The sequence below is a fragment of the Montipora capricornis genome, chromosome 6 (assembly GCF_036669925.1).
Source record: "Montipora capricornis isolate CH-2021 chromosome 6, ASM3666992v2, whole genome shotgun sequence".
Taxonomy (NCBI): domain Eukaryota; kingdom Metazoa; phylum Cnidaria; class Anthozoa; order Scleractinia; family Acroporidae; genus Montipora; species Montipora capricornis.
Window position 1 is genome coordinate 19,327,986 of NC_090888.1, and position 12,500 is coordinate 19,340,485.

General features: G+C 41.3%; 1 protein-coding gene across 1 annotated transcript in view; it reads left to right on the top strand.

Moving 5' to 3' along the window:
- Positions 1–10,177, top strand: part of LOC138050325 (steroid 17-alpha-hydroxylase/17,20 lyase-like) — a 15,531-nt gene extending 5,354 nt beyond the window's left edge. Inside the window, exons 2-3 of the mRNA XM_068896679.1 lie at positions 6,683–6,840; positions 7,745–10,177. Coding sequence (XP_068752780.1) covers positions 6,683–6,840; positions 7,745–8,916 — 1,330 coding nt within the window. The 3' untranslated portion in view covers positions 8,917–10,177. The remainder of the gene's footprint in view (positions 1–6,682; positions 6,841–7,744) is intronic.
- Positions 10,178–12,500: the final 2,323 nt, after the last annotated feature.

Consider the following 12,500-nt stretch of genomic DNA (forward strand, 5'->3'; position numbering starts at 1 on the left):
ACATCCTTCACTGTTGGGTCATTTTATGTATACATACATTAAATTTAATGCATGTGGAGCTTGCGACCGCAGTAAAAAGTGTATTGCCAGTCGCTTGAGGTATTCCTGCTTTGGTCGTTTTATAGCCCTTGCAGTAGTAGGGCAGGGAATGTTCTTGATCCCAGGGTAGCTAGGAGAACCGTTCCGAAACTGAGCAGAATATGGAGATTGCTGATATCCCGTGTTATGCCCAAATTTATCTGGGTGTCTTCGACACTCCAGTGTGTCTTATCTATCCAACATTGAGTACATAATGAAGAATGCTGAACGTCTTACTGATGCAGAGAAGGATTCTATCCATCCGCTGAACATTTTGCCCGAGCGACCATGTACGGCGCATTTTTCTTTTTACCGACAAGGACACGTCTTTATCCCAAGTGTTTGACGATCTAAAGAGCTGTAGTATCGGTACTGCTGCGGTCAGATGTCTCCAACGGAATCCTAGTGGCTTTGTTTCCGTGACGTTTTCCACCAGTGAGTACCGTGATCTCTTCTTTCTTAAATCTTCTTTTCTGCAAGTAGTAACCTGTCCCTCGTGTTTAACTCTATGGGTCTTCCCGCTGAAGCGTAGGAAGGTTGGAATCTATTCGGATAGCTCCATTCTAATAACGCGTGTTCCATTCTGGATACCCTTATATATGCGGAAACTGAGGACAAGCCCATAGCGGGAGATATGTCCAAGTTTGACCCTAATTAGATGCACGCGGATTTCAATAAGCGTCACCAAGTGTCCCCTTGCTCTTCTAGCTAACTTCAACATCACTTGTGTCTCAGAATACAGACAATTTATGTCACAAAGTGTCCCCCAAATGCTGCTCTGTAAGTGAAGATTAACTGCTGCATTTACCCAAAGCCAAAAATAACGCTAACCTTTACCCTTACCTTATTGTTGAAAATAGGTAGCAAATGCTTAGACTTAAAGGGACACTTTGTGTTGGATGTCAAAATTGGGCGTGCATCTAATTAGGGTCAAACCTGGACATAAGTGACGTAGAAGGTGAATTACAATGACGACGGATAAAGTGCCATATTCCCGATCATGTCGCAAAGGTGTGCCCCACCGTGGTATGTTTTTAACTCCGATCAACTGGGTCAAACCTTCAGCGACTGTAAAGAAGAGATCACGTGCAGTGTTTGCAAAGAGGACGGCCGCTATACGCTGTCGATTGTAAATTGATGCTGGTGATGGTGTTGCTGCTCCTGCTCCCCTTCTAGAGTCCCGACCATCACACCTGTGTTCTCCTCTCATCGCAATCATCATCGTTGCCATCTTCTGGTCAGCCTTTATCACTGTCTCAGAACAGCGCAAAGCAGCCATCCGCACAGCTCTCGCAGTCTTCGCAGTCTACACAGTTTCCTTAGTCATCACAGACGACGCAGTCGTCGCAGTCCTTCCATTCGCCTCTTGAATCGTCGTCCCTGTCTATTCCTCTGTCCCAAGCGCCTTCTCTTCCATCGGGCATCATTTATGGGTCTCCTACTTCGTTTGATCTACAGATTGCCGCTGCAGCTGATTCGCAACGTTCTACTCCTGCTGATCAAGCTATTGCTGCGATGGAGATTTCTGAGGATCCTGGCCCTACACTTCCGCTGCGCCCGTCACAGATTCCTGTCTGTCCTCCACTTCCTCGAGTTGTACCAAAACGTACGCCTGCCAGGTTAGACTTCACGGGTGGTCCACCTGCGCGTAAATCTTCGTTTATGCCGTTTAGTTTTCGTAAAAAGACTAAGAACCCTCACCCTCACGAACTCCAACATTCTTTCTCTAAATTCTCGTGGTTTCTGTAAGCGTTTTCAAGATTATCTCATCGATAGTCTTCGTCCTTCTTATGAAGTTTTCTGTTTGCAGAATACGCAAATTAATGATCCTGAGGTTTTTCGCGTTTTCTCTTGTGCCTGGCGTGGACCTTCTTTTTGTTCCCCTGCTGTAGGCAAACGAGGTGGTGTCCTTACTTGCCTTTCTGAATCTTTTTCCGGCAATGTCAGTCGCTGGAAAAGAGACACGTCGGGGAGGGTTGTTAGACTATTGTTCAAACTTGACGATCTAAGGATTAATTGAATTAATATTTATGCCCCATCAACTTGGCCGAGAAGAAAGTGTTTTTCAGAAGTTTGCATGAATACTTCCTATGTTCTGATGTCTTAATAATTGCACTAATGTCTAGAAATGCACGCGATGACAAAAATGGCAGATTTGACGAAAGGCTTCCACGATTGACAATCTTGGCAAAATTAGAGAATTTGGCGATATTTTGCCAATTTTGTCACAGCACTTCATCCGTTGCTATCTGGCCATTTTGAAGATTTTACTTGGATGAACATTGGCGATTTTGGCAATTTTGGCGATGTTTTGTCAATGTCGTCAAATTAGTTCACACATTGGTATTGACACCACTAGGGTGAACATTGGCGATTTTGGCGAAATTGACTAAATCTGCAATTTTGCCGACATTTTGCCAATTTCGCCAAATTAGTTCATCCGTTGGTATTGACACCACTTGGGTGAACATTGGCGATTTTGGCGACACTGCAAAATCGGCAATTTTGACAATATTTTGCCAATTTCGTCAAATTAGTTTACCATTGGTATTGACACCACTTTGGTGATCATTGGCGATTTTGGCGTCCATCCACTCTGAGATACTTTTCTTTTCCAGGAAAAACCCCAGGGACCTCCCGCAAGGGCGTGTTCTCTTAGTGAACCGGATTATTAAACTAAAACTTCAACTTACTTATGGTGATTCTTCAGTTAGTCCTGAAATTTCCGAGCTCGAAAGTAACTTAAGGCTGTTATCTTGGATGAGTTAGACGGTTCCAAAATACGTTCTAGAGTTCAGTGGCTTGAGGAGGGAGAAAGGCCAACGCGCGTTTTCTTTAAGCTTGTTTCTTCTTTTCTTATTTCTGAAGAAGTGTTCACGCGAGAAGAAATTGAGGTATGAGGGTTTCGACTCTCTGTTTAGACGGAATAACGCTAAAACACTCTATCACGTAACAGCAATGGTATGGTACCACATGAAACATCGATTATTTCCAAACATGATGTCATCATTATTGTGATGTAATAAGTTACCTTGGCAATGGGAAAGCCCAGCAAAAACACCTTATATTTTGGATTTAGTTGCTCAAATCTCAAAAACGAACTTGGTGACCCCCCTTTTTATTGCTGAAAAGTGATAAGAAGGACACGGTGAATCTTTTGGCACAGTTTTAAAAAATTCTGTCCAGAGGATTCAGAGCTACCTTAAAAAAATCACAAAATTGGGGTGGCTATGAATCCACTCGACAGAATTTTTTAAAAGTTTGCAGAAAGTTTCATCATGTCCTTCTGATTACTTTTCAGAAATAAAAAATGGGCTCCAGGGAGCTCGCTTTTGAGATATAAACAAAGTGTTTTTCAGAAGTTTGCATGAATACTTCCTATGTTCTGATGTCTTAATAATTGCACTAATGTCCAGAAATGCACGCGATGACAAAAATAGAAGATTTGACGAAAGACCTCCACGATTGACAATCTTGGCAAAATTAGCGAATTTGGCGATATTTCGCTAATTTTGTCATAGCGCTTCATCCGTTGCTATCTAGCCATTTTGAAGATTTTACTTGGGAGAACATTGGCGATTCTGGCAATTTTGGCGATGTTTTGCCAATTTCGTCAAATTAGTTCATCCATTGGTATTAAAACCACTAGGGTGAACATTGGCGATTTTGGCGTCCATCCACTCTGAGATACTTTTCTTTGCCAGGAAAAAGCGCAGGGAGCTCTCGCAAAAGCGTGTACTCTTAGTTAACCGGATTATTAAACCAAAACTTCAACTTACTTATGGTGATTCCTCACTGAGTTAGTCCTGAAATTTCCGAGCTCGAAAGTAAACATAAGGCTCTTATCTTGGATGAGTTAGACGGTTCTAAGATACGTCCTAGAGTTCAGTGGCTTGAGGAGGGAGAAAGGCCTACACGTGTTTTCTTTAAGCTTGTTTCTTCTTTTCTTATTTCTGATGATGTAGAGGTGTTCACGCGAAAAGAAATTGATATATGAAGGTTTCGACACTTAGAAGACTCTCTGTTTAGATCGAATAACGCTACAACACTCTATCACGTAACAGCATGTTATGATACCATAATAAACACCGATTATTTCCAAACAAGATGTGATCATTATTGTGATGTAATAGGTTACCTTGGCAATGGGAAAGCCCAGCAAAAATACCTTATATTTTGGATTTAGTTGCTCATATCTCAAAAACGAACTCGGCGAGCCCCCTTTTTTATTGCTGAAAAGTGATAAGAGGGCCACGGTGAAACTTTTGGCACAGTTTAAAAAAATTCTGTCCAGAGGATTTAGAACTACCTTAAAAAAATCACAAAATTGGGGTGGCTATGAATCCACTCGACAAATTTCTTTTAAAGTTTGCAGAAAGTTTTATCGTGTCCTTCTGATTACTTTTCAGAAATAAATAATGGGGATCAAAGAGTTCGTTTTTGAGATATAAGCAACTAAAGACAAAATAAAGGAAGTTTTTACGGGGCTTGTCTGTTGCCACGGTGACATATTACGTCACAATAATGACTGTATCTTGTTCAGAAATAATTCGTGTTTCATTTGGTACTACAATATTGCCAATACAGATACAACGTTGTGGTGCCGATCCTTCCAATACGGGCGTCACTTGGAAGTGTTGAAACTGGTTCGAGCCTCCTTAAGAGTCTTAATACCTGGAAGGCACCGACGACACTACCACTGTACTCAAGGGTCTTCGATCCTTTACTAATCTTTTCAGCTGTGTTAATATCTATGAAAGGGGCACACGTGCCAAACTGAATCGCACAAAAACTGAAGCAATGTGGCTGGGGGGCTGGAGGTGTCGTTCTGACGAGCCTTTGCGCCTCACCTGGGTTAAGAAAATGAAAATCCTTTGGCTGTTGTTTGGCACCATCCCTCAAAGAACATTTTAATTGGCAGCCTAAACTTGAGAAACTGGAGAAATCCCTCAGTCTCTGGAAGACGAGATCCCTGTCCCTTCCCATTAAGGCTCTGATTATCAATGCACTTGGTTTTAACAAGCTGGTTTACCTTGCCAGAGTTCTTACTCAGTCTGTAAAACTGGCTCCTTGCACTGGTTAATGTCTTCATCTGGCCCTTCCTATGGGACTCAAAAATGGGGACCGTTAATCGTAATACTTGCTTTTTGAAATTGAAATTTGGGGGTATCAATCTTGCCAATCTCGTCTTAAAGGCCCAGGTTTTTAGATTGGCGGGAATGGCCTCCACACTTAATTCCCCTGATGATTCTTGTCCTTCCTGCTTCCCTTATGGTCTTCCTTACGCGATAACTCTTCTCCCAGTGCTTCTTCTCCAACTCCTTTTTACGAGGCATTCCTTGATATTCTATCTAGGGTGGAAGACAGTGCCCTAGTTGGTAAGACCTTGTATCGAAAGCTCCTTTCAATTAAGTCATCCCCACCAACCTTGTCTCGTCAATGGTCCCTGGTCATTGGGTCAGGTGTCTCCCTCGATGGCCATTGGTGTCGCGTCCGGGACCCCTTCAATGAGAATTATAAGAACGATGTCATTTGTCTTATTATCCTCTACAACGTCAAGGTGCGTGATTCCCTTTTCAGCTGGGGTTGTAGCTGATCTGGTCGCTGCGCCTCTTGTCCGCAACGAGAGACCATTGACCATTGTTTTTTAAATTGACCAAGGGTCAAAAGAGTCTGGCTACATTTTGCCCCGTCTCTCTCTCTGGTGCTTGATAACCAGTTTGTGGCAAACCCTTTAACGGTTCTTTTTTCTTCTGCTGGCTTTCTCTTTGTGCTAAGAGGGCTCCGCTGGCGCGCAATTTAACGAAATCCATTCTTCATGGCATTTGGGCCTTTCGGAATGGGGCCACTTTCTGCAATGACAAGGAAGACCACCGGGACATCATTAGTTACGTGTCCTGTGATCTCAAGCAAAGGGTGTTCTTGGATTCTTGGACTACAAATCCTTTTTCTGAATCTCGCTTCCCTGATGTTTGGGTCCTAGACGGTTTTTGTGCCATAGTGAATGGATTTCCTCGTATCAATAATTAGAAGTGCATCTGGGTCATGCATTCCATTTGCCCTGCCCTGTTCGCGGTGTCCACAATCCGGGGACCTCCGCATGTGGACTCTGCTGTTAGGGCCCTAGGCCCTACTCCGGCTCTTAGTTTCTAATGACCTTTTAATTTGTATTGGGTGCATTTTTATTGCGAATAAAGGCTGTTTTCATAAAAATAAATAAATAAATAAATAAATAAGCTGTCCATGGCTGCTAATTAACCGGGTGAAATGTTTGTGCATATGCATGATGTGTTGGCCACACCGGGTTTGTGCTAACGTGTGTCCCCTTGCTTTTTACCATTCAGCTTGTACGTTTTTTTCCCATTTCAGATCACGTGATATTACTTTAAGGAATAGTTACTTTCAAATGTCGTCTTTTGTTCTTGCGTATGTTCGCACATCTTATGAAGCAACAGAATTAAAGTTCCCTTGAGAGCATCATGTGATTTGTGGGAAAAAATGTACAAGATAAAAAAGTCAATTGCTACTAGTCCACGACAAGCAATTTTCTATTTTCTTTTCACCCTGTCACTCTTTCCGTTACTTTAATTATTTTATTTTATAGTCTGAGAAAATACTACGGCGGCGATTTTTCTTTGAGACTTGGAAGCTTCAAGTTCCTGATGGTGTCAACGCCTGAGGCTGTAAAGGAGGTTCTACTGACGAAATCTGTTTCTTTCGCTGGAAGACAACTAACTCGTGCCTCTTCAGAATTTTCCTTAGGTAGGTCGTAAATTGATAAAAAATGTTCTCAGGAGCGGTTCAGATCCACCTTAAGTTTTCCAATTGGGACTGTGGCTCTGAATACGCTCCGCAGAGAACTTTTATTTTTGCAAAGTGTGTCATCTTAACCTACTAACTGGTTTTAGAGTAAACAGTGAGTTTACTGAGTTCGTTTTTGAGATTGAAGCAACTTTAGTCAATAAAGGGTGAAAGAGAGATATGGACCCCGCACTTATCTGGACAATTTATGCAGTTTTCTCTTATATACACCTGAAAAACTTCAGGTGGCTTCAACTGGACTCGAATCCATGCGATGTCGGTGCAATGTAATCCTGACTGAGGTATGGAGCCACTAACGTGCAAGCCGGTCAATTGCAGGTCTAACATTTTGCAGATAAGTACAAGGATCACTTCTCCCTTTCATCTAGAGCCCGCATTTCAATTATATACATATCAGAATGGGGTGTTTGGCTCTCTTGTAAATGACAAGCTATGACGTTATAAATTGAGTGCATTAAATTGTCGTTTTACATATGACCATAATATGGCTGTTTGATGATATGGTGTTGCAAAGTCAACCCTTCTTGAGACTGTTTCGAAACTGGCTTGGGCCAACCCAAGCTCTATGGCAACCGCACTCCAAATCTTACAAAAACGACATGGAGTTTCATTAAACGAACAAGAGTGCTTGGCACTTCATAACTTTGCTCAGTGTATAGGGTAGGGTGAGGGTTACCCTGCAATATACAAGCATCCCTTCCAGGGAGAGTAGCAATACTCTAAGCTAGTTCATGCTAAATGAAAACCTTTTAAATTTAGCTCCAGTCCTTAGGGCCTCAGCAGCCTTTGTGTGAATTGGCATTGCCTTTGCTCGATAATAACTGGTTTTTTTTCTCAATCTTAGGTTACAAGGACGTTATTTTTGCTGAGTATGGTCCTATATGGAAGTTCTACCGTAAACTGTTCGTGACTGCACTGCGTCAGTATCTTTCCAACATCCCTCTTATTGAAAACCGAGTGACAACCCAGGCAGAAAAACTGATGCGATTCATGGAAGAGCAAAGGGGAGAGCTTTTCGATCCTGCTGATTACATAATGAAAGCTGTTGCTAATGTAATTTGCAAAATTACTTTCAAAGGTGGCTCTGATACTCAAAGTCCAGACTTAGAGAGAATGTTAAAGCTAAACGCGGCCTTCGTAGCAAATATCGATGATTTACAAAAAATTGCTGTTTTGGATTTTTTCCCTTGGGTGCGTTATTTGCCAATAAAGATCTATGAGCGTTGGGCGGCACCCGTGTGGGAAATACACGAGATAATTCGAAAACGATTAAAGGAAACGAAAGAAAATTTTGATCCCACAGAACCAGTTGAAGATTTGATTTCAGCTATCCTTCGTGCCCAACGCGACTTTGAAGTAGAGTGCAAATCGGAGGACGAAAAAGCTGATCTTTTTTCCGAAGATCGCTTCATTACAACCGTTTATGATATGTTCTTTGCCGGCTACGAAACCACGAGCACCGCATTGCGATTCGTGTTGGCCTTCATGGTAATGCACCCGAAATACCAAGAAGATATTCAGCGCGAATTAGATGACCTACTTGGCGAAAGACGACCGACACTAGATGACCGGTCCGATCTCCCCCTCGTGCAAGCAGCGATCCTGGAGTCACTGAGAGTCGGCAATATTGTTCCATTAGCTCTAGCTCATAAAGCCATTGAAGATACAACGCTTCGTGGATACCGTGTTCCTAAGGACACCATCGTATATCCCAACACAGAGGCAGTTCACATGAATCCCCAATGCTGGGAAGATCCAACCGTATTCAATCCCTACCGGCATATTGACGAGAACGGAAAACTAGTGGCAAACCCTGATCATTTCTTTCCCTTTGGTGGTGGGCGCCGTGTCTGTGCTGGAGAAGCCCTGGCCAAAATTGAGCTCTTCCTTTTCACTTCACTTTTGTTTCAACACTTCACCTTCGTTGCCGAGGAAGGCTATCAGCTTCAGATGAAGGGAGCCGCAATACAGTTTCCTGTTCGTTTCAAGATACGCGCAATTAAGCGAAAGCCTTGAGGAAATAACCTGATCATCTTTTATCCCGAGATGTTCCGCAGACAAGACAAGTTGCTATGGATGACTTTTGCCAGTTGAAAACTTAATGGAATCAACAACTGTTAGAGTTAGAAAATCCGTTTCCACTTGCGAAAATGTGAATTTTGATCACCGGTACGTTTTGTGTGAGCCTAATAACTTAATTGTAATACGCATGTTTTATTTGTATTGGGCATAATGAAGAACCGCTGACTTTTGCATCGTTGCGAAATAAACTTTCGTAATGGATAACTTGTTCACAGACGGGAGAAAGGGAATTGTCGATAACAAAACGGCCCCATATTTGTCATCGATAACTAAAGTACTTTTCGTTTGGGAAGGAAAACTACTTACCTACTCTATTTGTAGGCATTAACTAGATTCACACACGCGTTGTTTTGTTCTTGAGAACTTTTTGTTATCGACAGCTAAAAAGTTACCGATAACCACTTGCTTCATCTATGGAGGGCCTTAATGTGGTTGCATAGCAACCTAAGTGTAGCTGTATCCTCCCCCATACCGTTTTTTCTTTCGGGGGGAGGGTACGGCTAGTAGTATAGGCTATTGTATAATGATGTGTTCACTTGATGCAGTGCAACCATAGCTTCGAATCCTCTTCAGAACGATGGGTGTGGTTCTCTCAAGTTTTTAATCATTTCCAATTATTTCTGAAAATTTCTTCCATACCTTCAACGCAAAATCATTCGTAACAGAGAAATCTTGCAGTAAGACCCTACTTGTGTTCAAGGCGTCTCGGAAGAACAGCTTTAAATTTTGGGGTTTTTGACTGAAGATAACTTGAATTTCTCACCAGGCATTTATTGCTTTGCTTGAATTCGAACCCAATTCCGCTTTTCGTTAACTGCTCGTGCCTCATTAATATATTATCAATCTTTAAAGGCTTTTTTTCGTTTCTACATATGAAATGAAGGCATATTGTAAAACATGGACTGGATTTGTAAAAGGTGGATTTGTAAAACATGGATTTGTAAAACGTCGATTTGTAAAACATGGATTTGTAAAAAATTGATTTGTAAAAGGTGGATTTGTAAAACATGGATTGTTGCTACCAATTCATTATTCGTGTTTATCTTCTTTTTTGCGACGTTCTGCACGCTTTTTTGCGTGTTCACTGGATCACATTGTTCACTTTTTTACGTATTTAAAATACGTAAGATGGCGGTGCGGTTGGCGGCTCTCTGCCGGCTCCTCATAATTTTACTTGTCATCTCTCTGTTTTTCAACTATATGTTTCAAGACTCGCTTAAATTGGAATCAGACCGTTTAGGAATTGGTTTCAGCGAGTTTATGGCAGTTTCAACGACTCCTTCGACTCCTTTTGACAAGCAAGTACTTCGACGGAGCGGCAAGACGGACGCCATTGGGATTCCTATAAGCCGAAAGTTAGCTTTGGGCGTGCGACTAGTGAACATGGCACTGATAACAAACCTTCTCCTGTTGGCGAATGATGTTGCTACAAACCCGGGACCTACACAAACTTCCGCTCATTTTTCGTCATGCGACTCAAAGGCCTACTCTGGGACCTAAAATCGCCTTAAGTAGCCTAAAGTCGCCTTAAGTCGCCTAAAGTCGCCTAAAGTCGCCTAAAGTCGCTTTAAATCGCCTTAAGTCAGAACTTAAAATTTTAAATAATAATAAATAATAATAATATAATTATAATTATAATTATCATTATTATTATTATATTATTATTATTCCAACAACAGCAATTGCCTGAGAATATCGCCGAAATTTGGTGATGCTACCACTGGATATTGCTTCTGATTGGTGGAATCAAATTTCCTATGCAGTTCAACCAATCAGAAGCACTACCCAAATCTGGGTTGTGACGCCACATCAGTATGGAATTTGTGCGCTCCTTTCTCAAACGTCATTTGGTGGGGAAACCAGTGGTAGTGTCGCTAAATGTCGTCTGTTTTCTCAGGCTACAACAAAAGTAATAAAACATAAGGATTCTGTTTATATAGAAGAGGGGAAGGGGTCCCTTAACAGCAGAGGTATTCCTTAAAGACTTTCAGGTCCCATAACTTTCTGCAGACATCTGCTGCAAACATGTTTGGCTCCACAGGAGGGGAGGCTAGGCATTTCAACTAAGAAAAGATTTTCTGTTAAAATGCTTCATCCCAGCTACCAGGGAATTTGCGGATATTTAAGTCACTAACCTTTGATAAAACATTGGATGTAAGTTCCTGAAAATCATAGGAAGAAATGTCAAACCTCCCTCCTACCTGAAATCAATCCTTGCCCCGATTGTCCTCATGAGACATTAACATGCAAGGAACTGATATTAGAGAAGTACATAAGGCACAGTTTTCCATCTTCAGAACATTTATTGCTTGTCAAATTTAATCTCTTGGTTTAACGAATAAATAAACTTGTAATTTCACATTGAAAGTGTAGCTGGAGGTGTGGCTTGCCTAAAAAAAGCGATTTCATACTGCTAATATTGTGGTAAATCAATATTCTAGATCTCTATTAGAAAGCTGAGAAAAAACAGTGAAAATCAGAAAAGATGAAAGCTATTCTAGAGTCAAGCTCAGTTAATGATCACTTAAACGTTGAGCAAGCAAGCTTAAACATCATAAGCTTATGCGGAGGCCACTGTCAATATGTACTTTTTGCATGTTGCAGGTTAAATGTCACTAACGTATAAGATAGTTTTTGTAGGCTACAGGGTAGATTTTCAGCACCTGTTCATTCGAGTTAAAGGTCTAGTCAACTGCAACATAAGGCTACAATCTACTTGAAATCCCCGGTAGACTCATTCAAACTCGTTTACGAATTTTCAACCCGCAACATCCCAGAACCTGCATTTGAGCTCATAGTACTAGACTTTCAAGATTACTTACCCGACGTAAATGACAAGACATAAAATCAGCCCTTTGCCCCGCACACACCTCTAAGCTGAGTTCAATCCATTGAACATTTCCAAACCTTCATGTTCAGGAACTTTCCATCTTTAAAATCACGAGTTGATAAGTTTAAGTCCTAAGATTAAGTCAATCGATGAACAGGAGCTGAAATCAACCCAAGCAGTGTTGCTGCAATATCTGCCTGACATGGCTTAAAAGGAGCGAACATAATTCTTGCTATCACCCATTAAACGAAAAGGTGCAAAGGATTTAAAACGGTCTGCTACACTAGCCCATTTCTTTTTGCTTCTTGGTCTGGTAAACATGGCTGACAATTCCCTATGTGTCGACCACGTGACTTTTATTCCGCACGAGACCTTCTCGACTAAAAAAAAAACGTGCACACGCGCGTAAAAACAATCACCTTTCACACTCCCTCCCTTCGAGACAAATTGTCACAAGTTTGCAATATTCTTATTAATTATTTTACAGATTAAAATTAGCATTGCATACTATTCAACCATCTTAAATATTTCCTTGAATTATCCAGCCTATATTTTCTCCTACAAACGCATGTATTTTTAAAAGTTTCAGGCTTTTGACCTAATCACCCCAATTTTTACACCCAAAACCATTTGGCATATTCTTTTATCTGATTCAACACTTAATTCACTTGAAAGAAAAACCTTAATT